The sequence below is a fragment of the Polypterus senegalus genome, chromosome 13 (assembly GCF_016835505.1).
Source record: "Polypterus senegalus isolate Bchr_013 chromosome 13, ASM1683550v1, whole genome shotgun sequence".
Lineage (NCBI taxonomy): Eukaryota > Metazoa > Chordata > Cladistia > Polypteriformes > Polypteridae > Polypterus > Polypterus senegalus.
This window is the reverse complement of record NC_053166.1, coordinates 27,689,926-27,717,257: the sequence shown is the minus strand read 5'-3', so window position 1 is coordinate 27,717,257 and position 27,332 is coordinate 27,689,926. Positions and strand designations below refer to the sequence as shown.

At 41.0% G+C, this 27,332-nt stretch overlaps 1 protein-coding gene across 1 annotated transcript in view; it reads right to left on the bottom strand.

The window, feature by feature from the left end:
• slit3 (slit homolog 3 (Drosophila)) overlaps positions 1-25,164 on the bottom strand; it is a 529,641-nt gene extending 504,477 nt beyond the window's left edge. The window contains exon 1 of the mRNA XM_039774192.1: positions 24,406-25,164. Coding sequence (XP_039630126.1) covers positions 24,406-24,590 — 185 coding nt within the window. The 5' untranslated portion in view covers positions 24,591-25,164. The remainder of the gene's footprint in view (positions 1-24,405) is intronic.
• Between the last annotated feature and the right edge of the window lie 2,168 nt (positions 25,165-27,332).

The following is a 27,332-nucleotide window of genomic DNA, read 5'->3' as shown; positions in this document are numbered from 1 at the left end:
CTAAAACTGGAGCAATGACAGACACTGAAAAACAATTTAGAAAGACTTGGACAAGCTTCAGAATTGGGCCCTACAGGATGCCACCTCTGAAAAGACTTTAGGGGTTTCTGTCAACACATTCATTTCATTACTTAAGCAATGTGGAGAAGTGTTGATTTATGTTCAATAGTATTGATATAGTGCCTTTTAGAGCGACCAATATTATTTTTGCAGCATATGTAATAGTGGCGACTATCAAGTGCCTGCCCCAAAGTGATTTTCAGTGTATATAGTGCCTTTCATGGTGATAAATACCATTTCATAGCACCTAACATAGTGAGCACTGTCACATGCCTGCTCCATAGTGATGACTCTATTTTTACTTAATATAGTGCCTTTTAGAGTGACAACACCTGTCATAGTGAGCACTGCCACATTTTACCGCACCTAACACAGTGGTCCCAGCCACCTTTCTGCTCCAAAGTGATGTTTCCATCTGTATATAGCACCTTTCCATTTAAGCACTATTACAGCATTCATTACTCTCCAAAGTAATTGCATCCCCTTAATTTTATATACTTTGTCCAAAAGACTTTGTAGAGTCACACTTTACTTTATAAACTGGTGTCCATACTCACAAATGTTCTCTGTTTGGTTCTTTATATTTCAGTTGAAGCCTTTAACACTCAGCGCTTTCACAATACAACTGAAAAGCTACTTGGTTTGTTCTTTATATAAAGCTATTCCTAATTAACACAATCATGTATACGTCTAAAGGATTAACATCTAACAGGAGACCCAAAGCAGTGTAGGTTACGTCAATTGTTAAGTCTCAATTCAGTTCTGTACCGGTGATTTTAGATTTTGCCGTTTGGAGTACCAGGGGTATTGCCAAGCCCACTGGCAGTGTCTGCAGTGGGCCAACATACACAACATGCATACCAGCACTACTGTTTTTTTTTTTTTTGACTGAGATACTTTGAAATTTTATTAATTTTATTACAATCATTCCATACAAATCAATCAATTTTTACAAAAGTAGGATTGAGAACAAGTCGACCCCCACCCCTTAGAGAGACAGCAAGGCCAACGGAGTTAAATTTAAGACTTGTAAACATACCTAAATTGATAAGTTTGATAAGCCAATAGAGATGAATGGAGAAGAAAAAGAAATACAGAAAGAATTGCTTCCTCGGTGCTTTAAGAGCTTTTTCTAAAATATTACTGATTAGATCCTGCCATGTTTTGAAAAAAATCTGTATAGATCCTCTAACTGAGTATTTGATTTTTTCCAATTTTAAATAGTATAACACATCGGTTTCCCACTGACTTAAAAGAGGAGAGTTAGGATTCTTCCAGTTTAGCAAAATAAGTCTGCGTGCCAAAAGTGTAGTGAATGCAATCACAGTTTGTTTGTCCTTCTCCACCTTAAACCCACCTGGAAGAACCCCAAACACGGCTGTTAATGGGTTAGGAGGGATTGTGACACCAAGGCTGTCTGAAAGGTAATTAAAATTGTTGGTCCAGAATGATGTTAATTTGGTGCAGGCCCAGAACATGTGACCCAGTGCGGCTGGGACTTGATTGCAGCGTTCGCAGGTTGGATTCTGCCCTGGAAGAGACAGATGTGCTCGATATATAATTTTGAGTTGTATAATTGTATGCTTTGTGCATGTGCAGCTCGAGTGAATTCTCTGCATTGCTATTTTCCACTCCTTTTCTGATATATTAATTGAGAGATCTTTTTCCCAGTGTCCTCTTGGGTCTTTGAAAGGAAGGGATTGTAAAATAATTTTATATATTGTGGAGATGGTCTCTGAGTCTTTGAGATTGAGCAATTTTTTCCAGCATGGATGGGGGTGCAAGATGAGGAAAATCAGGAAGGTTCTGTTTTACAAAGTTCCTAATTTGAAGATAGTGAAAGAAATGTGTAACTGGAATGTTAAATTCTCACAGTCTCTCAGCACTTGAATGCCACGCTTGTTAATGGATTGGTATCTCTTGAGTATTGTAGTGAGTGAAAAAAATTTGATCAACACCTCCCACACACACACACACACCCGCCATGCCTCAAGTCTTAACTACAGGTGTCTGCATATCTATAAGATCCCCTGCACCGACTCATCTCCAGGGACAAAATATATAAAATCCATGGCAGCACCCGCTGTCCCCCAATATCTTCCCACATATCTACAGTGAGCTGACAAAACAGACACCTCTGAGCATCGCCTGCTCTGCCTCCCACCACAATGAATTACATTTGCTGCTTGTCCCCACTCGTCCACAAACAAATACATAAACAGAGCAATGGCAATTAAGAACAAATGTGTAAATGTTCAGTAATAAAACTACACTAAATAAGTACCCTACCAGACAAAAGTTTGTGGACACACTGAGAAATGTAATTCATTTAATAGAAACTGATACCTTTTTATTAATATTAAACTGATTTAGAATTGCTGTTTATTTTATATTATTAGAATCACATTCTATCATATTTTAGTTAGTGCTGGGCAGCGATTAAAATTTCTAATCGAGATTAATTCGCAGACAATCACAACAATCACATTGTTATTTGCAAAATTCAATAATGAACTCAAGAGTGGTGTATTGCATGTATTTGGTTTGCAAACACTTTAAACAAATAAGGTGCTTTTCAACAGCAGTTTTCCCTTTACATAGTAGCAGTTAAAATATTTCTTGTAAATCTCAACTTAAACATTAATGTAATCAAATCAAATATAAAACCAAATCTATTTGCCACTGCCAGGGCATTAATGTTTTATCTATTTTGTAATAGAAAAACAAGTTACCCTCAGAGTCCAGAGCTACGATCATAACATTATAACAAGCACCTTCTGAACAACAGCAAGTTAACATTTCTATATCCGTTTTCTTTTTTTTTTATCTGAACAGATACCAGCAGAAACATTTTCTTTTGTCAGGGAGCAGCATAAGCAGTCTTATGTTCAGTAGCAACTCTTTGAGGATTAATATTTTTCCCAAAAAACTGAAAAGCACACAAAGCAATGGTTTCACACATAAATCAACATAAAACGTCTGTTGCTGCCTGTTGTGCCTGCTATTGGTACCTGTTTGCAGTTTGCGGAAGCAGAGGCTGTGCTGGGGGGGCAGCTCGAAGGCCAGCAGGAATGCCCGGTGGGCTTGCTGCCTGGCTGTCTTTGTGAGACGTGTGCGCAGGGGTGGCAGTTACAGTGAGACGCATGATGGTTTGTACCTCCTGTCATCGTAAGTGTCTGTCCTCCCAGGTGAACATTGCCATAAGTGCATCAGCTACACAAACATCTTCAGCACCACGATCAGTTAGGGACTGATCAGCTGATGCCGGTACCTCACTTTCGTTATCGATTTATATCTCCAGATCACTTGCATCAAAATCGGAGTCCGACAAATCAGAGTCCGATTCAGCGATAACACGAAAAGAGTTTTGCTTTGAGCATTCACTTTGGTATCTCTCCACATGCCATTTTAGAAACTGTTTGCTCTTCTCTACTGATGCACGCACAGGGAATCGAGGTCATATCAACAAAGCTAACTTTCCTTCTAGCAAAACTGTATCGAAAAGTGCCTGTAACAAGAAGATTACTGATCTCTATTAATCGCTAGCTAGGCTGAGGCTTTCAAAATAATAATAATAACAAAAACTGCGTTAGTACGCGATGAAATAATTGTCGGCGTTAATTCACTAATGTGTTAACGTAATAATAACGTGTTAACTTGCCCAGCCCTAATTTTAATCAATACTTTTCAAAAAACAAATTGAAAAGCTAGCTGGTTTTTACTTTATATTTTTATTTTTCTTATGAGTTCTATCACGTATTCTTCTAAGGTAGGGCTCCATTTATATATAAAAGGAGACCCTAAACAGTGCAGATTAGCCTGATTGGTGAATCTCAATTCCGCTCAATGTATATTAGCCAAACACACACTAGCCAAGACATCACTAGAGTTACTAATGGCGATTACTACTTGAAAGGAGCGATTTTTAATCTGTGTTTGACGTATGACTGCAATGCCCCATTTTACACAGCCATTCCCTTAGGGCAGTGATCTTAAACTAAGGGTCTCGGCAGTTCTCCCAGGGGACGGATGACGCTGTGCGGTGATTTTGGGACTGTGAAGACATAAACAAGACAAAATTGGGTCGTGAGAAACAAAAAGGCTGCTTTCAGAGTCCTAGAGGTCAAACTCCATAGCTTGTCCTTAATTAGCCGTGTTTAAATGCTAATTGGTCATTAAAGAAACCTTTGTCATTGCATTAGCACCACTGAAACCTGCAATTCTGTTCACTTGGCATGCAAGGTTCTGTTCATTCCTAAAGTTTAGTTCAAAAATGGGCAACATGAAACAGCTTTCTCAAGAAACACGTCAGTCTATTGTTTTTGTGTAGAATGAAGCCTATTCTATGGGACAGACTGCCAAGAAACTGAAGATTTCATACAAAGGTGTCTATTGGTGTCTGAAGAGAGGATATCTAAACAGGATAGAAAAAGAAGAGGTAGGCCCAGATGGGCAATTGTATAAGAGGAGAAGGACATCAGATTTTGTAGTCTGAGAAACAAACGTCTTACAGGTCCTCAGTTGGCTTCTTCCTTAAATACACACCAAATACCAGTGTCATCAGCAACAGTGAAAGATGTTTCATTTTGGCCATTTTTGAACCCAGAACTGAACTTTAAGAATGCCAGTACCTTGCCACCTAAGTGAATATAATATCAAGTTTCAGAGGTGCTAATGTAATGACAAAGGTTTCTCTAATAACCCAATAGCTTTTAAATATGACTACTTAAGGATAAGCAAAGGGAGGTGACCATTAGAACATTTAAGGAATGGCTGCTGAAAATGAAGCTTTGCAGTCATATTCAACTAAGAAATTAAAACTTAGTCACATCAAGCAGCAGTAGCCATTAGCAACACTAGCACTGACTCGGCTACCATATATAAACATACAACATTTATCAGACCAAAAAAAGAAAAACCAGACAGTAAATTAAATTTCATGTGAGCTGCAGGCCAAGTCTACGGTGGACTGGCGGCTTATCCTGGGTCGGTTCGTGCCTTGCATCCAATTCTGCTAGCCTCTCCACAACCCTGAATTAGATTAAGGAGGTTTAAGGATGAATTAAAGGATTTTTGTTATGCTAAATGGCATCTCCACTGCATTTAAATGCAAAGTGCTTAGCTCATATGCAGTAGATACGTACTCAGATGGCTCGAGGCTGCCCTACAAGCTAGTCAGCATTCAAATCCTCCATCAAGGTTAGACAAACATACAACTAGAGCAACATATAAAACAAATCAACAGCTACTGTAACTGCAATGTGTCAAAAACAAATAAGACACTTTGGAAAGTTGGGTAAATTGTCTCCATGCACCTTACCAGGCTGTTTAACAAGAACGTGGATCACATGGCATTGCACAGCAATGGACTGATTAATAGCCATAATTGGAAAGCAAAAGAGAAAATGTGAAAAATTCAGACAGACTGAGCAAGACGAAGCCCTCCAGCCTGTAAGCCATTAGACCCACATGACTGGCTAGAAAGTGACATGACACAAGTAACCTCTGCACATTCACACACACACACACACCAACAACACAGGGGGCACAAGCAGAGGGCAAAGATGAGAGCAGTAGAAGAATGCAACCCACCCGACCCCATCTGCTGCCTTTGGAAACCACAAACGATAAAGGCTGTTTGCCGCCAGTGAGTTTCACGATTCTGCGGTCACACCAGTTATGAGAAAAATTTTAGAAGCAGCAGCATGCCACTTGCAAAAGCCTCTTGGCACTCCCTCTGCGCAGAAAGGAAACTACCTTAAGGGTCCTGGAGCAAGGATGCAAACTTTTAGGAGAAATGTAGTACTGGCATTCAAAATGGACTTTTGGGCAGTAAGTTAAAGCGTATCACCATCTTTTCTACACTTGTTGGCACATACATGCCTTGAATTGAAATATGTGACTGAGGTGAAGGTCCACATCAGCTCTCTCTGGATTATATACAATGTCAACAGTCACCTCCTGGAAACAGAGGCCTTCAGCATTCTCCTACCAACCTAAATGTGCATTTCAAAACCTTTTAAAAAAATGAAGGACATTGTGATTTTCAAATTCACAAGACCTCTAGCTATGATAGATGATGGTAAGTGGTGATCTTTCACGGCTCCAGTGCATTAAATTGAAATCTTGGCAATGGTATCATTTCTGTATAGTATACATTTTGACTGGTTGGCTGCTGGTACACAAGGTTATGCCCGCATCCCAGAAATGTGCATGTTAGATTGATTGACACCTCTTAGTGGGTTTGATTTTTGAATCAATTTTTTATCAATAGCGCCTTACTTACGTCTTACTTGTATTTCTGAATGGATAAGTACTAATTTTCTCAAACTAAATAAGGAGAAATTGGTATTAGAAATAAACTTGATCCATTAGGCTTAAAAGTTAAGACAGAGGTAAACAATTTAGGGGTAATTATTGATTCTGACCTAAATTTTAAATCACATATTAATAAGATTACTAGGACAGCATTTTTTTCACTTAAGAAATATAGCAAAAATTAGACCTCTTATAACATTGCAATATGCTGAGAAATGAGTTCACACCTTTGTGTTCAGTCGACTAGATTACTGCAAAACATTCCTCTCAGGACCACCCAAAAAAGACATCAATTGGTTACAACCAGTGCAGAATGCACTGCCAGAATCTTAACTAGGAAAATAATCCGAGCACCTCTCTCCAGATTTAATGTCACTACACTAGTTACCCGTGTCATTTAGAATTGATTTTAAAATGCTGCTTATGGTTTACAAAGCCTTGAATAATCTCGTAATGCCTCTCACCTTACACTCCAGATTGTAACCTTAGATCTTCAAATGAGTGTCTGTTTATAATTCCAAGAGCTAAACTTAAAAGAAGTGGTGAGGCGGCCTACTGATGTCATGTACCTAAAATCTGGAATAGAAACCCGATAGAAATTCACCAGGTTAATACGGTGGAGCACTTTAAAAAAGTGCTAAAAACCTCATTACTTTAACATGGCTTTCTCATAGCTTCATTTTACTATAACTCTGATATTCTGTATATGCATTTAATTACCATTTTTATCATGGCTGTGCAATCCGCATTAACTCCTACTTTCTCTGCTGTTCTTTTTCCAGTTTTCTGTGGTTGTGATTTGCACCACCACCATCCGATCAAAGCACCCTGCTGTCCCTACATTGATGGATTGAAGGCCAGAAGTCCACATGACCATCATCATCCAGTTCTTCCACGTGAAGCCTGGAAACTATGAGGACTGATTGAGATCATAGTCTCGTGACCTTGGATCCCCTGCAGATTTTGTTTTTTTTTTTTCTCCACCCCTCTGGAGTTTTTTTTTTCTGTCCTTCTTGGTCATCAGACCATACTTTATTCTTTGTTAATTAGTATTGCTTCATTTTTATATGTATTCTTTCTTCATCTTGTAAAGCACTTTTAGCTACATCATTTGTATGAAAACGTGCTATAGAACTAAATGTTGTTGATATGGTGGGGAGTGTTGGTGTGTCTTGTGATGGACTGGTGACCCGTTCAGCTTTGACTTGGTCTGACCTATGTGGGATGCTATAGGGATCAGTTTCTCCATGAATCCTGGACTGAAACAGGATGGATAGGATAGGAAAACAAATGAATACGATGCTGCCAAGGCAGGCTACCAATGTCCACGACTTTGAACCTGATTAAGTAAAAATATTTAAATATGATGTTACATAACATACATTCATTTTGCCTGTTATTTTCTGAACCTTGTTTTCCCTGTTTTTGTCATGGGAAGTTGATGCCTATGAAGCACTTAACATGAACCTACGCAGCTGCATCCGTGCAATACCAGTTTTAAACTGCTACTTTGCACATCTTCATTAGTGATGAGCGAACACAGAGTCTGGTGAAAATGTAGAAGTGATTTCGACAAACATGGCAAAATGCAATGAAGTCAATGTGGAAGGAACAACTGAGCTAGTTTTAACTTGATTATAAAGGTGTAATGGTCTTTAAGTGTCCCTTAGTGAGGCAGCAGTGAACACGACTACTGTGCATCCCTGAGATAAAAATGATACCCTATGGAGTCTACGGTTCTCCACATCCTTTATCTTGGTTTGCACCTCCTAAGCTCCTATCACTATGACTAACGAACACCCACAGAGCCAATGATGCAAAGGACCAGCTTTAGTGTTCTTGTCACCACCCGATCTGTGCTGCATTGTGAGGAGCATAACACGCTTAATCCAGGGGCTAAAACATACAATAATTCTACAAATAACATCTAAGTATTTTCATATAACATTCTCCTTATATCCAGCTAATCTGTCCCACAAATAAAAATAATGTAAGATTTGTTTTATTTAAATGCATGTGGGATGCAAATGTAGTTGGAACATAAAGCGACATCACATATACGTGTATATGCTCAAAATTATTCACAAATGCACCATAAAATGTGAGGTGGAGTATGCTTAAGGAACACATGTGTAAAGGTTCTGCACATGTGCAACACAAACCAGGCAGATAGCACAGATCGAGTAGTGATGTCCCCATCAAGAATGGCTGATACAGTTCTATGATATCACACTGGGCTCATATAGCATCATGGGTGCTGGTGAAAAAAAAAGTTCTTCTAAGACAGACACCTTGGTGAACTCAGCAAATATGCTGTTTGGCCAGTTTTTATGCTGATCAATACTAACCTTCAGCCTCCAACACTATAAACTCCAGACATCACTGGGGGCCAGGAGCTCCAACCTGGGGCTGTGTGGTGGCAGCACTAACCATTGAACCATTCCAGTGCCCCCAAATTGATATATAAAGACCTACAGTATAAAAGTTGGTATTTATGTAAAAAGGAATTTTTAAAAGTTACGGTTTAATGACACATAGGGAAAAAGCAAATGAATGGAAGCTGGTGCAGTACATTCACAGAAAAAAAATCTAAACGTTATACACCTGTTGGGAACTGGCACTGCTCAGAATGACCACAGCCACAAGAGATAAAATATATTACTGTGTATGTGCGTTTGTACGCCACATCCACCGCACGCCTCCATTTGGGATGACTGTCCTTTCTTACTGAGCTGCCGGGTGCTGCGTAGTTTGCACTTCTACTGCTCCAGGATGTGCAAGAAGGTAAACGCATTTCTTTATTAAATGCAATAAGAAAGTCAGTACTGGCAAGCACATTAGTTTAAAGGCTGGCATTTTGAATGATAAAAAATTAGTTAGCATTGAAGTGGTTGGAGCCAGGGACTTGCATCTTTAAGAATCTGGTGCTGTCCATGCACGGGTATCTTTGTGTACTTTGCATGCTCTTCCTGTGTCTCTAGGATGTGTTGCTCAGGCTGATAATTCGCTCTCTTTTAAGAGAGTAGATATGGAAGTGGTGCACTGCTACAGATATTTGGGGGACCACATCAGCATCACACTTTGCTGGTCTTGTAACACAGAGGGAGCTATATAAGAAATGGCAGAGCAAACTCTCTTTTCTTAGGAGACTGTGTTCCTTCAGAACTTTTGCTCAGAGCAGGCCATTCAGCCCAACAAAGCTCAGCAATCTTAGCCATTGAACTCTTCTAAAAAACATTGATTCAAGTTTTGAGCACCCCTAGAATACTCCTGTCCATTAGGCATTGATTCCAAGTGCTATTGTTCTTAGTAAAAAAAAAAAAAACAACATTTATATGGAATTTACTCTTTACCCTTAACAGGTTTCCAGACTTGTTCTTGTTGGGACTCATTTTAAAGTCACAGACTCAATCCACTGTGCTAATTCCTTTTATAATTTAAACTGTAAAGGCTCAGCTCTTTTAACCTTTCCTCATAACTTATCCAATGTAGCTCTGGAATCAGCCCTAGCGCTCTTCTCTGGACCTTTTCTAGTGCTACTTTGTCCTTTTTGTAGTCTGGAGACCAAAACTGCACACAGGACTCCAGATGAGACCACACCAGTGCATTATAAAGGACGAGTAGAACCTCATTGGACTTGTACTGTACACATCACACTGTATATATAAACTTTTAGCCTTCTTAGTTGTTTCTAAACACTGCCTGGAGGGAGACAGTGATGAGTCAACTACGACTCATAGGCCCTTCTCATAAAGAGTAATTTAAAGTTGATAGCTACCTCCTTTACATTTTTCATAACTCAGTGTGATTGTGTACACTGTGGTGTGTGGGGCTGGCAACTTTACTTCTATAGGGGCCCACCAAATCAATAAGATGATTAAGAAGACAACCTCAGTTATGAGACACACTGTTGACACACTGGAGGTAGTAGAGGACGGGATAATGAAGACAAAACTGAAGAAGAGCTTATGAACAGTGTAGCAATGTCCGTCTGACACACCAGCACGGAGGACTTTCAGTCAAGAAATGATTCAGCAGAAGTGTGTCAAGAAAAGCTGTATGGACTCCATTATACCAACAACATTGCACCTTTATAGGGCCTCCGTGGGACTGAGCTTTTAGCATTAGCTGAGTCAGATGTTTTCTTCTTCCTTGTAATCCTTGTGTGTGTTTCATGGGGTTGTTGTTGTTTGTTTGTTCTGATATTTCTTCAGCTTCTGTAAAATGCTAAATTTACCCTTTGGGACAAATAGATTGCTATCTATCTATTACATAGTGCCTTTCAAATCTGTCTATATCTACTACATAGATAGATAGATAGATAGATAGATAGATAGATAGATAGATAGAGCATTATCTGTCTATCTGTTTTATCATGTGGAAGGCAGCTAAAGGGCTCAAAAGATGGTAATTCCATGCCAGACCAGGGGGTCGCAGTGTGCACAAATCCTTTTTCTCTTTCTCCTGCAGACCACCCGAGGGAAATCCCGCCTGGACCCATCAGCATCACGTCCGGTTCCGGTGACATCACTTCCTCCAGCCAACTATATAACTGTCATCTTGTGACCATTAAGATAGTTCTGTTTTGGACGTGCATCTGTAAAGACCTGTGCTTGTTGTTTTTCCTGAAATTTGTTACAATCTTCAAATATACAGTACGTGGTGGCTACCTCAAATCTTTTTCTGCGTTCTGGTTTTATTTACATTATTTATCTACTATATTGTACCTTTCACATCTATCTATCTATCTTTGATATACTTCCTTTCACATCTGTCTGCTATATAGTGCCTTTCACATCTCTCTATCTATCATTATACAGTGCCTATCTATTTGAGTGGTGATGTGAGTGTCAGTGAGTGGCCCCTCATCTCATCTGGGGGCTGAGGACAGTCTCTCCAGTTTCACACAAAATTGAACCCTTTTAATAAGAGAATTTTTGACATCTTCAAAAGACTGGAGTGTTTTTAAATGTAATTTTTAAAATATTTTCTTATTCAAATGTAAAGCTAATTGAATTACAGTGCAGAAACAATAGTAGAGGTGACCTTTAATGACATAACCGTAGTGTGGTGTTAAATTTGGGAGGTGTACAAGAAGAAGTGTGTTTTTTTTTCTTATTCGACGAGCCTACTGAAGGTGACATTTCAGGTGACAGGGGTGGCACACTGGTTACCCTGCTGCGTCTTAACAAGGAGACCAGGGGTTTTTCATCCCAAGAACTCCCTGCGTGGAGTCTGCATGTTCTCACTTTGCCCACATGGGTTTCCTCTCAAAGTTCAAAGACATGCAGGTTAGGTGAACTGCCATTGCTAACCTGGCCCGAGTGTGTGTTTGTATGTGTGTCTGGACTGGCAGCCTGTATAGTGGCTTCCACTGCCTTGCACCTGATGCTTACTGGGATAGGCTCCAGACCCCAGTAAAACTCTGATAAGTGCCCTAACAAAGCAGATAGATGTAATAGCCCAGTGGTGCAGTGGTTAGCACTGCCCTAGCACTCGGAGTTCAAATCTTGCCCCTGGATGTCTTTGTGGAGTTTGCATTCATGCCCCATATCTGAGTGCTTCTGTGTCCATCAGGTCTGCTTTTCCCTTTCTAAAGACGTGCATGTTAGGTAATTTGATAATCCAAACTGGCTCCATGTATGAGTAGTCCTGCATTAAGCCAGCACTCCGTCCAAGGTTGACTCCAGCCTTGCATTTGATGCTGCCATGATAGGCTCCAGCCCCCCACGACTACACGTGCTTGAGAATGTTACGTATGTTATACAGGAAACAACTGTATTTTATTATTAAGTATAATTAGTCTTTACAATTTAAAAGTAAATCTTGCTTTTATAGTTTATAAATGACTCACCCTTACTAATGAAAAATAAATTCTATTAGGTAAGTGAGTGGGAAGAATGTTGGCTTACCTCTAAATCCTGCTTTAATTGTCACCATACTGTGATGTGTTACCACACAAACCAGCAACAGCAATTAAGGACTCAGGATGGAAATCAATTAAAATAACAAGGGCTTATGTGACACTAATTAATAATTGCAAAGCTAATCAGCTCAGAGGAGATTTAGCAAAGCTGCAGTTCATTACGTCTCCAGTACCCGACAAGGGTCGTTCGTATCAAATCTCAAACACGAGGTACAAAAAAAAACCGTTAAACCTCCCACCAGCCGCGCTCTGTCGGCTCAAACGACGGGAAGCAAGCCGGTCTGTCTGCCTCGTCGGTGAGAGTGCTCCAGTAATCATCTTAATAACAAGAAGGTTTATACTCATCCCCAGCCCATTTTCAAAAACTTCTTTCTGTGTACTAAAAATATCAACTGCAAAGGGTTAAGCATATTCAAAAGATTCAGCGATGCCAGAGGCCCCCTTTGCAAATGAAGTGATCCCTGATAGCCGACCCCCTGCAGATGCTCGATGGCTTAATTGGCTTTGCCTTGCACAGCATTAATTGCAAGTAAGTTATTTGAACCCCCCCCCCACCACCACCAGCATCGTAGTAATGGAAGAATAATAACTGTGCCCCCCACCATGGGTTTCATCCTGTTAAGACAACTCTGGCTTCTGTGCTCTGAATTATTTAATCTGATAAAAATATAACAAGGAAGATAAGGCTAACAAATATTTTTTTACTAACTTTGGTTCAAACTAAAGCTGCAAATGCCTTTTTCTGTGAGCCCACCTGAAAAGCCAAGGTGTTATCATCCCCTTGTGTTTCTGCAGCCAGACATCTGCAGTAATTACACTAAACAGACACAAGTTCCAACCACCGAGTCCTTGAGGCAAGTGTTTAGGTTCTCGGCTTCTTTGTGTAATGCGATATATGCACATGGCGCACGGCAAACTAGGATGGAAATTCAAGAGCCATAACATTTGTCTAACAAACTTAGTTTAGATCCATATGTTTAAACCAATAAATCAAAGGCCTTGATTTCTACTGATGGGGTCTTGATGCTTTCCAGCAGTTCAGTGAACTCTGGTCTCCACTAAATCATTTATGTCGGGCCTCCTGTTGGACTAAAGAGTCTAATCGAAACACGAGCAGCTCACCCAGTTCCAAATCAAGCGTAATGCAGCTACACGGCATGTCTGTGATAAGCCTCCAATGTAAAATATTAAAAAACAAAATCAATTACCAGGGAGGCTTTTATAAATACAAACATAGACTGATGTCTCCTGGCCACTACGGGTTTTTCCTAATATCTTTGAAAGGAATCACAGGAAGCCCTCGGGAATGTAAATCAAAGTTAACCTAAAAAGGACACACTGAGAAGGATTAAAGGAATTTCGTTGGCACCTCAGGCAATGATACAGAAGTGGAGGGGACCCTGGCCACTTCTGTTTATGCCATGCCACAGTGACAGGATGTGGCATTGCCCAGAAATGCTGCCATGTGTCAGGCCTAGCGAGCCTGTGTTTTATTACTGTTGATTTAAACCCATCTCTCTGTAGACCCCAGCATGTTCTGGACTACAAGACGTGAAGATCTTCTTAATGTCCCTCTCGGTACGTTAATATAAGCAACATGGAATGCTTTATTGCGCAGGGTGAACAGAATGACAGTCACATTCTTGTCCCAATGTAAATTAAGCTGCTGTTTATCAGGATCTACTGTTTTGTTTATAGCGCTGTCTCATTTCTAACCAGGAGTAGGTGAGGAAACCCAGCATGATGGAGTCCAGAGGCTCCAGGCAGCAGAAGAACCACAGGTTCAAAAAAATGATTTAAACAATTATTAAAAAATGGTTATTTTTTTTTTTATTTGCCTCCATTTATTTTCAGCTTATTGTCGCAGCAGATAGTGCTGCTGCCTCACAGTGCCAGCATCCTTAAAGGATAAGTTTGGTATTTTTAAAGTTATTTCTCCACAAACAAAGTATACATGCATTTACCATGCAAATTTGTGTTCTAAAGTCCAGCGTGTTCTACAGATTAAATACAAATATATCTTGCCTGTACTTTCAATGGAGCCTATTGAGGCATGGAGAAAGCCTAAAAACTTATGAGATACGTATACCTTTTATGATGCATGTTTGTGACAACAAAAGAGATCTGAAAATAAGTTTTTTATCACGTATTCCTGGTACTGTTTTTTATTAAAGGTTCTATTTGCTTGTGTGAGTTCTCACACAAATAGAGAAAAAAAAACCCAAAATGAGCCACATAACACGAAGAGTTTACTGTCATTTGGACTTTTAAGTAGAAACCACGCCATCCAGAGGGGTGAAAGATCACTGCAGAAGAAGACAAACGCTGAGGTGGCATGCACAGCTGGTCTTCCTTTAAAATGGTTGAATCTCCTCATATTGGTGCTTTTCTGTTTAATAATGACACCTTTGAACTATTTTACAATATGTACATAATCGCAAGGTGCCGTCCAATACACGACAACCGTCTTGGCTTAAGAAATGGATGTAGTCAGGAAATTTTTATGCTTTTATTTTCCAGTGGTGCTTTGTGCCCATAGTCTCCATTATGAAGTGCCAGCATGGCTAAGATATTTTTAAAATGTATACAAAACGCTTAAATTTAGAACACAATTTCCCATGGCAAATTAATATATGCCATGTTTGTGAAGAAATAACTTTGACTTGTAAAATACCAAGCATATCCTTTAACAAATGTGTTAAGCTCATGGGTGATTTGTAATCAGCTGTCTGTGGATGTGTGCGTGAGGGGGTCCTGAGATGAACTGGTGCCGCATTCAGACTTGGTTCCTTTTAGTTGAATTAAGTGGATTTGAACATGTTATGCTACGCCATGTGCCACGTATTCTAATTCATGTTACAGGCAATTAGACACTGTCCAACCATAATGGGGGTACACATCAGACGGGGCCGCAGTGCACACACAGTCACCAGTAACTACTCAGGCCCCGTCTACATTACTGTGTTAACACTGAGGCTCCGTCCATGCTACTACATTTTTGTTTAAAGAATCGCAGACATTAATCTCCATTTTCGCCTTTTATCAGCACAACCCCTGAAAATGGAGATTTCTCAAAATGCTCTCCAAGTTTTAGACTTCTCAATGCAGCCTTATCGTTGTGGTGGTGTAGACAGGTTAAAATACAGGTTTTCAAACCGCAGACTCTAATCGAGCTCGGAGTTGCCTGTGCTCATTATGTAGGCCAGGGATCACCAACCCTGGTCCTGGGGCGGGGGGTGCCCAGTGGCTGCAGGTTTTCATTCTAACCCTTTTCTTAATTAGTGACCTGTTTTTGCTCCTAATTAACTTCTTTTGAATTCATTTTAATTGACTTGCTCTTGAAGACTCAGACTCCTTAATTGTTTTATTTGCCTTAAGTAGCAGCCAAACAATAATGAGATACAAAATGAGCCAAAACAGGACCAGCAAACTGTGTCCATCATACAATATCTGAAAATAAAGAAAGATGAAGGTCCCCAAAACATTTCACCAGTGCTCTTAGAAAAGAGAAAATCAAAAATTTTGAATAAATGTATGCTAATAGCGCTGCTGCCTCGCAGTTAGGAGACCCGAGTTCGCTTCCCGGGTCCTCCCTGCGTGGAGTTTGCATGTCCTCCCCGTGTCTGCGTGGGTTTACTCCGGGTGCTCCAGTTTCCTCCCACAGTCCAAAGACATGCAGGTTAGGTGCATTGGTGAATCTAAATTGTCCCTAGTGTGTGCTTGGTGTGTGGATGTGTGGGTGCCCTGCAGTGGGTTTGTTTCCTGCCTTGCGTCCTGTGTTGGCTGGGATTGGCTCCAGCAGACCCCTGTGACCCTGTAGTTAGGATATAGCGGGTTGGATAATGGATAGATGGATGTATGCTATTGCATAATAAGAGCAGCAATCAGCTACAATTAAAGAACGGTTTTAATTAACAACACGAGTCGGTGCCTAATTAAACAACTAGTTGGAGTCAAATTAGTTTGGAGTTTGAAGCCCTGACTTATCGTATGTTCTCCCACGGATAAGTTGGGACTTGATTTTATCGTATAATTTCTGATATTTTATAATGTCGGTCGTATAAGTCAAATGTGGAAAACTCACGCTATTGGTCCAAGAGATTATGATATGCTAATGCCCACCTGAGAGAGTAACCACGGGGCACACAGATTTGTTTTCTGTGTATTTTGCCTACGTGACCACACAGCAATACCCAAGCTATTCCAAAGCGACATTTGCACTATTTTGTGTTTTTTGGTATCTCACACCCTCATACACCTTTATCGTAACAGCATCCCTTATCTACGATGGAGCATTCAATCAGAAGAAAATATGAAGCTGGTTTTAAATTTAAATTTGTCGAAGTAGCGAAAGAAATTGGTAACTGTGCTGCTGCAATAAAATTCGATGCATCTGAGAAACTGATGTGAGATTGGAGGAGGCAAGAAAATTAAGTGTTGCTTTTTTGAGCGGGCGTACAAGTCGGGGTCTGATTTTATGATCGATTTTTCGGGTTTCAAGACCCGACTTATACGTGAGTATATACGGTAGTTGGTCTTCTGTTGGCTCGCTTACTTCATGTTTTATTTCTGTTTGGGTGCCATTTAAAGAAAGAAATGATGCAATTCAGAGGAACGATGAAGAAATTTAGGGGGACAAATCTTACAAAACAAGTCAATGAAAATTCATTCAAAAGAAGTTAATTAGCAGCAAAAACAGGTCAATAATTAAGAAAAGGGTTAGAATGAAAACCTGCAGCCACTGTAGGCCTTTCCTAGTTGGATCCTGCTCAATGCCTCGCTCACTGCCTGCTCACCCTTCGTAGGAGAAGCATGTATTCCCATACATTATGGCAGACACAGAGGAGCTGCTTTCCAAGCATGTTGTGTTGCCTACCTGCATGTGTTTAAATTGTGTTGTGCACTGTTTGAATATTGCATACATGAGCAAAAGGTAAGTAAATTACTGGTCACTACAGTTTTGGGATAAATCCCCTGGCCATTACCATCCCTTCAAGGACTTTTCTGCCGATTTGCAGACGCCCACTGTAGGTAAATGTCTACATCATATGTGTTTTCAGTTGTGTGAATGGAGACACTTTTGTAAACATTAGTGTGGATGGAGTTTTTAAATTATTTTTAAATGAAGACATTAGTGTGAATGTAGCCTCATAATGGCTCCAATTTGTGTCCCCAATCAAATTAACATGCACACACCTTTAAGATAAAGGACCCCGAGACAAAGACAGAAAACGTTAAAATCTACACGGACATACAGCACCTGACCAGCATTTAAACCTCAAAACCGTTAAATTGTGAGTCTATCATACCAGCCACCATGCCACCCTCCACACAGCTTCATGCCATTTTATTTGTCACGGCGTGTCAGGTACTGGGCATTTGTGATTGAATGTCTTTTTCTTCATTAACACACTCTTAACTGGAAAGAGTCTAAAATGGCACTTTGCTGGGCTGTGTGCTTCTTTGGAGAACTTTTGCTCGACAATGAACTATTTAATTCTGTGGAGGGCTCTTTGCAAATGAAGTTGGTTCATTGGACTTTGAAAAGGTTCCTGATTTGCCGACTAATCAGAAATCTACCTGTGAACTTCTCACATCGCCGAATGACATGACTACACTGAATTGAATTAAACTGAAGGTTGTTTCCTGCCTTGCACCTCAAGCTGGCTGGACAGGCTTCAGATCCCGAAGTGGACTAAGCGGGCTTGATGATTGATGTAATTTTTTTTATTATGTACTACTGATTAACTTGTCAAAACATTTTTGTACAGATTTTTAACTATTTGGTTGAAAAATGCTTTGTCCAGTCATTCATTTATTGCCTTATCTTATCCATTTCATCATCATAGTGAGCTAGAGCCCAACAGATGGGCATGGTACCAGTTTACATCACAGGGCACTCGCACAGCAGGATGATTTCGTACCTAACATGAAATAGGTAAGGAAGCACAAATTACCCAAACACTTAAGGGCTGAAAATCCAAAGAGCCGGTGTTTGAACCCAGGAGATGCGAGGCGGCTACTCTCTTAAACATAGCCGATCTAAAATGGCACTTTACTGAGCTGGGTGTTTTTCCTCAGAGAGCCATTGCTTAACAAAGTACCATTCCATTCTGGGAAGGGATCTTTGCATATGAAATTGGTACTCTGGGTCGTAATATGTGGACAAACAATTGTCACACACATGCGCATGGGAGGCAGCTAAAGGGCTTGAATGAGGGTCATTACGAGCCAGACCGGGATGTAACAGAGTGTGCTGACTCTTTCTCTCGCTTTTTTACAGACCGTTCATGGGAAATTCCGCCTGGTCCTGATGACGTCAAGTCTGCATCCTATCCCTTTGACGTCACTTCGGGTCCAAGTCAATGGATGAAGACCCTTCTGGGTCCAGCCCCTCTGATGTAATTTCTGGGCTTGAGCCAATGGATGAAGACCCTTCAGGTTGCGACCCCTGTGATGTCATTTCCTATATTGGCCTTTAAAAGCCACCGCCTTTCCCCTATCCCCTCAGTTCTATTCTGAACTCCAACCTGTACACATCAGTACAAACCTTTAACTATTTTGCAGCCAAGGAATAATATATGGGTGGCTGCCCCAAACCTTTCTGTGGCTTCTTTGATTTTGTGACACAATCTTTAATGTATGGTAGGCTACCTGGCAGGATATGGACAGGGCAAGAAAATCTGAACATAGCCTGTGTGACTGAATGCTTTTAACATCAGGTACCCCCTGGCAATTCACAAATTTGTTATCATCTATCCATGGCACCTGTTACAGATCTAAATGAACCAAATGGTTCTTTCTGGAACATTCATTTGGATCCCACTGTTAGGAGTAAAAAATGGTGTTGCTCTGAAAGAGCCACGTTGGCACCTCAAGAATGTAAGGCCCTGGGACAAAGACAGACCATGTAAAGTCTAGACAGACATACCTGAAGAGCACTTAAAGTTGGTCTCTTGGTGAACCACCAGTGCTGCAGGCCACACAGCTTCACACCATTTGATTTTTTCCAGCCATGGTAGGTATAGGGGGCATTCTCCCCAACTTTCTATTCTTTAATTTCCTCTATCACAGGATCATGGAGATCCTCCAGAGCCTATCTTGACAGGATAAGGCCCAAGGCAGGAATGAAATGCCAGCCCAACACAGTTTTTTGATAATATCTGAAGTAATTTAATCAGACTACTATGCTCTTAATAGTAAGGGTTCTTTAATGGTGTGTTGCTTGACTAAGAACCATTTCATTCTGGGAAGAGTTCTTTGCATATAATGTTGGATCTGAGGGCTTTGAAGGACTTTCCTATATGTGGACACAACTGAAATCTTGAATGTGTAGCCAGCCACCTAGCAGGATGTGAACAGAATCAGAAAACGTGGAAGTAGCCTGTGTGATTGTATTTTAAAATCAGGAACGCACTGGCAATTCATCAATCTGTTATCATCTCTTTATGGCTATTTATAAAGCCTGATACTAATATAAATAAATAAAGGTTCTTTCTGGAACCTTCAGGTGGATGGTTCTTTTGGGAGGCAAAAATGGCACCGCTCTGAAGAACCACTCTGGCACCTTTATTTTTAAGAGTGTATTGAAATGTTTTACCGTAGTACATTGTGCTCATAAAACCCCAGGTGGCCGCAGCACTCTTAGATTAATGATTACAATCCCATAGCACTTTCTGTCCATCATGGAGCTGTTAAATGATCAGATGCACTAATACTAAAAGTTTTTTTTTTTTCTTTTTTTCTGATTTCAACAGTCAGTCACCCTGCAATCCATCCTGACACCCCGATGCCGGCCTGGCATGGCGGGGCTGCAGCTGCTTCTCGTTTCCCCCGAGCCAAGCTGTCAGTTCTTCAGCCGATCTGCTTGTTATGTTAATCTGACAAAACTGACACGTCTGCCCGCTTCAACATCTAAACGTCGTTTAAAATACAAATGTTGGTCAAATCATCAGCAGAACGAGGCCAAGCAGTAAAGACTCTTTTTTTTTTGTATAGCCTGTGTCCAGCTAAACTAATAAGTGGGTCAATTAAGTTAATTGAGAGGTTGAGTCGGAAAATAAAACCAGAAGACAGTGAAGCCCTCCGGGGCAGAGGGGGCTGCTGAGAGCGGCTGCTATAACATGCATATTAAAGACATATGAGCATCAAAGCAGAAAGGAAAACATTAACCCAAAACATAAGTTAAATACACTAGAACCAACACGGTATTGTTCTATTTGTTTAACCTAGTGTGAATTAAAAATAAATAAGCGAGGAAAGGAAAAATAAGCAACTTTTCAAATCAGAAAAGGAGGTAGGGTGCTAAAGCCGGTACGTGTTAGTCCTTTTAGTTAAAGAGTCTGCTTTCTGACAGCTTATCAATAAAATAAACTGCCCGGGTGTGATTGATTTGTGACCGGTCCAAGACTGGCTCATGTTGGCACTGCGGGTCAGGACAAAGCGGAGATGAATGGCTGCGTTTATTAAATGATCGCGTTGGTCAAAGCTCTGCAGACTTTGGACTAATGATCCCCGTCCATTCAAGTCACTTTTTTCATTGCTCATTCCTAATACTTTAAAAAATGTGCCAATTTTCGGAACATTTAAGTCTCGGCAATATACTCTGACAATCTGGGTTAAAAGTGATGCCCAACTTGAAGTGATTTAAGACAGCCGCCAAAGCGGCACTCCTTCTGCGCTCTAATGGTCATCAGTCTGGAGAATGTCGAGATGGCCCCTTGTCTTTCTGAAATTGCAGCTCACTCGTCAATCCTCTCCATTTACTTACGACGTGCCTGTTACGACGATAATTCGGTTACAATAGCCAGCGCCATTCGATTCTGAACGGCTTCTACTCTTTGACTATTGCAGTGCGTTAAAAACAAAGGCGTCAAAGTGGATCTTCAGAGTGATGTCATTTGGGGAACCAAAGAACCATCCATAAGAAGCGTCCAGAAAGAACCTTTATTTATTGAGATCTGAAACAAATTTCATAAATAGACGATAACAGATTTATAAATACCTGTGGGTGCGTGATTTCAAAAAGGACAATCACACATTAGTTCAGGCTTTCTTGATCTGTTCGTGTTCTGCTAGGTAGCCTAATTGACATTAAGGATTTCTGCTGTGTATTAACCTTTTTAAAACCCAAAGAACCAACTTCATGTGTAAAGAACCTTTAACAATCTTTAACAAGTAATGAATAAATAAAACACACACACATCACTGAGGTTCCATTAAAGAACTGTTATTTTGAGGGGTGCCGGGCACACTCTTTGACACACACGCACGCGCATTTATAGCGTCAGAACCTGCCGTGTGCTCAGTGCTGCCGAGACACGCTCCGGCTCCTGCTGTCCTGAGCTGGATCAAGTCGGTTCGATAATCAGTGGATCGATGACTTGATGGATGAACTTGGCCCTTGTTGTTGCCTGAATGACCCCCCTATCGACATTTTTTCCTTTTTTCATTCTTCAGCATTACCGCGTTTCTTTAATGGCACGTTACTGAGTTGGGTGGTTCCGCTATTTCATTCAGGGAAGCATTATTTGCATATAATTTTTTTGGACTTTGAAAAAAGTTCCTAAAACAGAAATCTTTAATGTATAGTAGGCTAACCGGATACTGCCAGGCCAAGAAAACCCGAACTTTGCCTGTGTTGTTGTGTGCGGCGAGAGTCCTTTTAAGATCAGGGAGCCAGTGGGATTTCACACATATGTTATTATCTATTCATGGTTATTTATTGACTCTGTTATGGATCGACATAATTGAAGTTTATTTCTTGAACCTTTATATGGATTATTCTTTGTTCCCCTATGACTTCGCCCTGAAGAACTACTTGGCACCTCCTTTATTCTGAGCTTTCTTTTCCTAGCGAACGCTGCCGTTTAATGGTTTCACGGTGTTTAGTGTTCATCGGGTCTCTCAAATCCTTCATACAGTTGACATTGATATCGCCTCTAATTCAGTCTTTCACTCTTTTTTGTTCCTTTTCATTTTGTTTTATGAATCGGCATTCTTTCATAACGCAGTCTGTTCCGTCAACGTCAGGCGCAAGGCAAAATCTAACTCTGAATTTCTCCGTTTGAATTACTTGTGATTTTTTTTAAGTTACTTATGATAAAGTTTGACATTTGAATAAAGTCTTAAGATTTTACTGCATATTTTTGGCCTGTACACTGCTGCATGAATTCAAAATCACTTTTAATTCTGAACAGTTTTGGACTGGCATCCCGTCTGGATTTGAGGTGTCTGAGTGGGTTTTTTGGGGAAATATTTTTGGTTCCCAAAGACCCAATCACATGAAGATTCCAGAAAGATTTTATTTTATTTTTTGTTCATATCTGTAACAGGCTCCACACAGTAAATAACCATGACTAGATGGTAACAGATTTGTGAAATCTGAGATTTTAAAAGGACTCTCGCTGCATATGTCTAGTAACTCAGGCTAAATTCAGACTTCCTAAATCTGTTAAGTGTCCTGCAGCCCACCATACATTAACGATTTTTCCCCCCTACATATTATGAAGTTTTTCAAAGCATGTAGAACCAATTTCACACGCAAGGAACCCGTTCCGGGATGAAATGCTCCTTGGTCAAGTAATGGTGCTACGAGGAACCACACAACCCAATAAAGAACCACAGAGTGCCATTAAAGAACCAACATTTCTAAGAGTGCATGCTGCTAATTCTGAGTTAGGGGTCTGAAAACACTAACTCCTCATAATAAAATGGATAAACGAATGAAGCATGGGGCACTCCATTAATAAATGGGTGTTTATTCATGAAACTATTTTGTTCGGATGGCACGCTGGTTTGGTGGTCGTCCTGCTGCCTCGCAACGAGGCGGTTGCCGTTCACGTCGAGTCTGCGTGTTCTCCTGGTGTTCGCCTGAGTCGTCCGGATGCTCCCATTTCAGGTTAGTTGGACTTGCACCACTAAATTCGCCTATGTGTGTTTGTGCTCGCCCGTTGATAGACTGGCGGCCTGTCCCGGGATTGTTCCTGCCATGCCCCCTATGCTTGATGGGCTATTCTCCAGCGACCCCACTCAGGATAACGCGGCTTTAGAAAATGTATGGTCTCTCCTAATTATATGGAGTTTCCTCCTATTGTGTGTGTAACTGTGTTCTTCTGTTTTCTCCTTTTCCCACCATATTTAGATCATTGCAGTTCTTCAGAGCCGCGATCATGTTCGCCAGTCCAGGGGTCGGTGGATGTTTTAGCGCTTGTTACAGACTAAGTGGTCTTACGCTTACAAAATAGCATAGCGCGTCTCCAGGAGCTGACGTGAATTTTACATTCATGTCTGCTCATCTTCATCACGCCAGTTTATAAAGTCGCTCACGACTCCTTCACTTAAGCCTTCAACGCGTCCTCCCAAATTTTCTTCAAGTCATTTTTTAAATTCCTTTCAGATCCCTGCTAACCCCTGACTAATCTGCCGCTGTGGCCTGGGATCCTGCCTTGTACCCGTTACTAACGGGGAAGGTTCTGGATCGCTGAGAACGCGGGATTAGAAAACGTTTGGCTGCCTCGCGTGCCCCCGGATCAGACAGACACCAGCCTTAAAGTCCGGCGGAGTTTAATAAGCACGCTGCCGCTCCACGTTTACACGCGTATGTGCTCGGGATCTCTTAAGTTTTGTTTTCTGCTAATTGTTTCCATATTATGTGGCTCTCTGATTTTAAATCACTCAAAATTCTATACTGCCATTACTTATAATTCTACACTGCAATCCCATTCAGGTTTTCTGTTGGTCTGCCTAGCGTTCTTTTCTGCAGTGATGTGTATGATTCCCACGCATTCATACTGGAGAAATGGGAATGATTTCTTCTCTTTCTTTTTTTCAGAAAATGTCGATTTCAAAGAGTCTGCAAAAGATAAATCCCTCAATCGTTTTAACCGATAATTTAGATCAGCCTGGCCCTGAATTTCGACTTATCCTGAGTACTTCACTTCTTTTGAGTTTGCTTTTCTTATCGCGCTTGGCGTCGGAGTGCCCAAGCATCTCGTTAACCAGAAGATCGCAAAACCTCGCGGGCCGGGAGCGAGCGTGTGCACGGGCACGCGCAGAGGTGCGCACTCAGGCAGGTGACGCCGGAGGGATGCGGTACTTACAGTCTCTCGGAGTTCCGCGGCAGACCTTTGGGCACAGTCCTAAATCCTTGTCCGTGGCAGTCCACGTTGGGTCCGGAGCAGCTGCATTTTGTTGGACATCCAATTACAACCACGCCGTAAAACATCCAACACAACAGAAGGGCAGGACGCAGGTAGGGCGCCCACCTTTCCCGGACATATGGCATTGTTGTTATCCTCTGCGGCGATATCCGTGCAGCACAAAACCACGTTGGGGAAAGACTTGGCAGAAAGGTATAAATAAATCCAAGAACTCTTAATAAAACGGTCAGGATGAAGTGAAATTGGTTTATCCCGCTCTGTTCAGTTTCACCTGCCCACTGGTTCGATTGACAGAAATAATCACAAATCAAAAAAAAAAAAAAGGTTGTCCGCGAGTTTAATATCCTTCTTTGCGGACAGATTATTAAGCAAATAATAAAAGAGAGTGTGACTGAGTAAATAATTAACTGAAAGAACAATAAAAAATAAGTAAATTAAAAAACAAATGAGGTAGTCTTGTTATAAATCACCCATCAGAATGACAGCCTTCTGCTTTGAACGTGGAAAGCAGCACTCTGAAAATATCAAGATGACGAGTCCACAAGCATTAGAAAAAGGATAAACAAAACGATACTGAGGTGGTCTTCATCCCAGGGAGCCGTTAATCCATTCGGCCGCCGCGATCAGCCTCTGCTCGCACACCGCAGCTTTGAGAAGCGGCCGCGACTCAAGCCTCTTGCCTGCCTTCTCAAAGAATGCACATCATACCTTTTACCAACCCCCGAAATTCACCACGCAACTTTGTAAGTGGCTGCTGCCTCGCTGACGTCACGTCGTCCCGGAGCAGAAACTTTTTTTTTTGGAGTGGAGAAGTTTGGAGAGCGAGTGCATACTTTCCAAATGCGAGACAAAATGCAGCACGCGGCATTTTTTTATTACAGTTGTTATTATAAACGGAATCGCAAAATATAGCAATACGTGGGCATATCTGCAGAGCAGAATATCATATTACACCCATCTGTCTACACATTTCCCGAAGCTACTCCCTTCGTACTAAAACGTTGAACCTTTTCAGACTGGAAACCGTCCCTAGACGGAACTCAGCACCATACAGAATTGTATTCTGTGTAAAAAGTGGCTTGAAAAGAAGATGAATATAAAGAGAGAGAGCTGAATTCGCGATCACACCTAAACTATTCACGAGAATATCGGCGCTTCCTTCAGCTTTGCACGGATATGATCGGATCCCACGACACAGAACTGAACTGAGCTCGATGAGAAAATGGACGGGCATTAAATGTGCAACGTTGTTCCCCAGAGGTTCGCGAGAATCCTTTTTTTTCATTCTAACGAAAACAGCCGCAAAACAAGAACCATTTCTTGACATCCAGTAGCAGTGCAGCATTGCCTTGACCGTGTTTGCTGTCGGTGTGGACTTTGCACGTTCTCTCAGGGTTTACCGGTGTTTTCCTTCAAAAATTCGGCATCCCAGAGACAAGCACGTTAAAACAACTGGCTAACGTAATTATAAATTGTTTTTGTGTGAAAAGTGCCCTGCTGTCCTCTCTTAAAAATAATGATTCTAACCAGACCTGGCCTTAGGGGGCATTAACCTGCCCCCTTTATATATCCCACTACCCACGTGGTACTCTATCCTGTTTCTAGTTGGGTTTGGGACTTCATTATACACTTAAAAAATAAACGTGCAAGAGGTAGCCTAAGTTATTACATGCAGCAAGAGTCCTTTTTAAAACAGAAGGCCATTGATATTTCACAAATCTGTTATCATCTACTCTTCGATATTCATGGAGTTTGTTTTGGTTATAAAAAGTTTACATCACTGTATGTGTATGGTTCCTATATGACATTGCTCTGAACAACTGATCTGTCACCTTTATTTTTGAGAGTGTGGGACAGGCTCCAGCTTCCTCATGACCCTCCTCTGGATTAACAGGTTTGAAAAATGGATGTATGGATTGATCCTGGGGACACGTACTACAAGAGCGAAACATTATGATTCTACTCTAAGCATTTTTGAAGCCGCAGGACAATTGACAAAAGTGTGTTTTTGGGAGGGTGTCACAGTGGTGAGCTCACTGCCCAGTCACTGTCTCTGTTTTGTTTGTTTGTTCTCCTGCCATGGCTTTTCCCTGGGCACCCTGATTCCTCCTCGTACACAGACTCTGTAAATTTAAAATGATGCCAACCCTATGTGTAGAATTTGCACATTCTCAACTTTTTTTTGTAAACCCCCTTTCATAATATCATCTGAAAAACACACAGGTTAAAAGAAATGGGGTATCTGAGTTGGCCCTGTGTGTAAGTGTGTCCTGTGTTGGACTGATGGCCCAGATGGAAAGATCTTGTTGTCAGATTAGTCAGCGTGGCACAGACTCTACTGTAGGACAACTGGCAGGGGGTGCCCGGGGTCTCCAGGATTCTAACTGTGCCTTTGACATTGAGTTATAACTGACCATGGATGCTTAAATTGTTTATCTTCTCCGGGGATGCTGCTGACTGGGGTTTTTGATTTCCTCTCCACTGTTGCCCACGGGCCATAGTTCAACAGTGAATTAATGGGCACATAATGATGGGCTCCATTTATGTTAAACAGCTTTGAACCTCTTGGTTTTCCTGTCGGTTTAAGCAATCTGTGTCTTTATGTGGACTCATTTTACATATTTAGCAACTTGTAAAGTTTGCATTTGTATCTGCCTATGGACTTGTCACAGCGCTCTGTGTCTGCACTTGGACACATCAAGTTGACCTTTGGGTTGATTCGTGCCTTGAACCTGAAGCTGCCTGAACAGGTTTCAGATTATGAAGTGCATTAAGTTCAGCATGAGGATGTCATTATTTATTTTAATGTATAATACTGAGTAGTTTGTCAGTGCATTTTTGTACAGTATAGATTTTCAATAATTTGG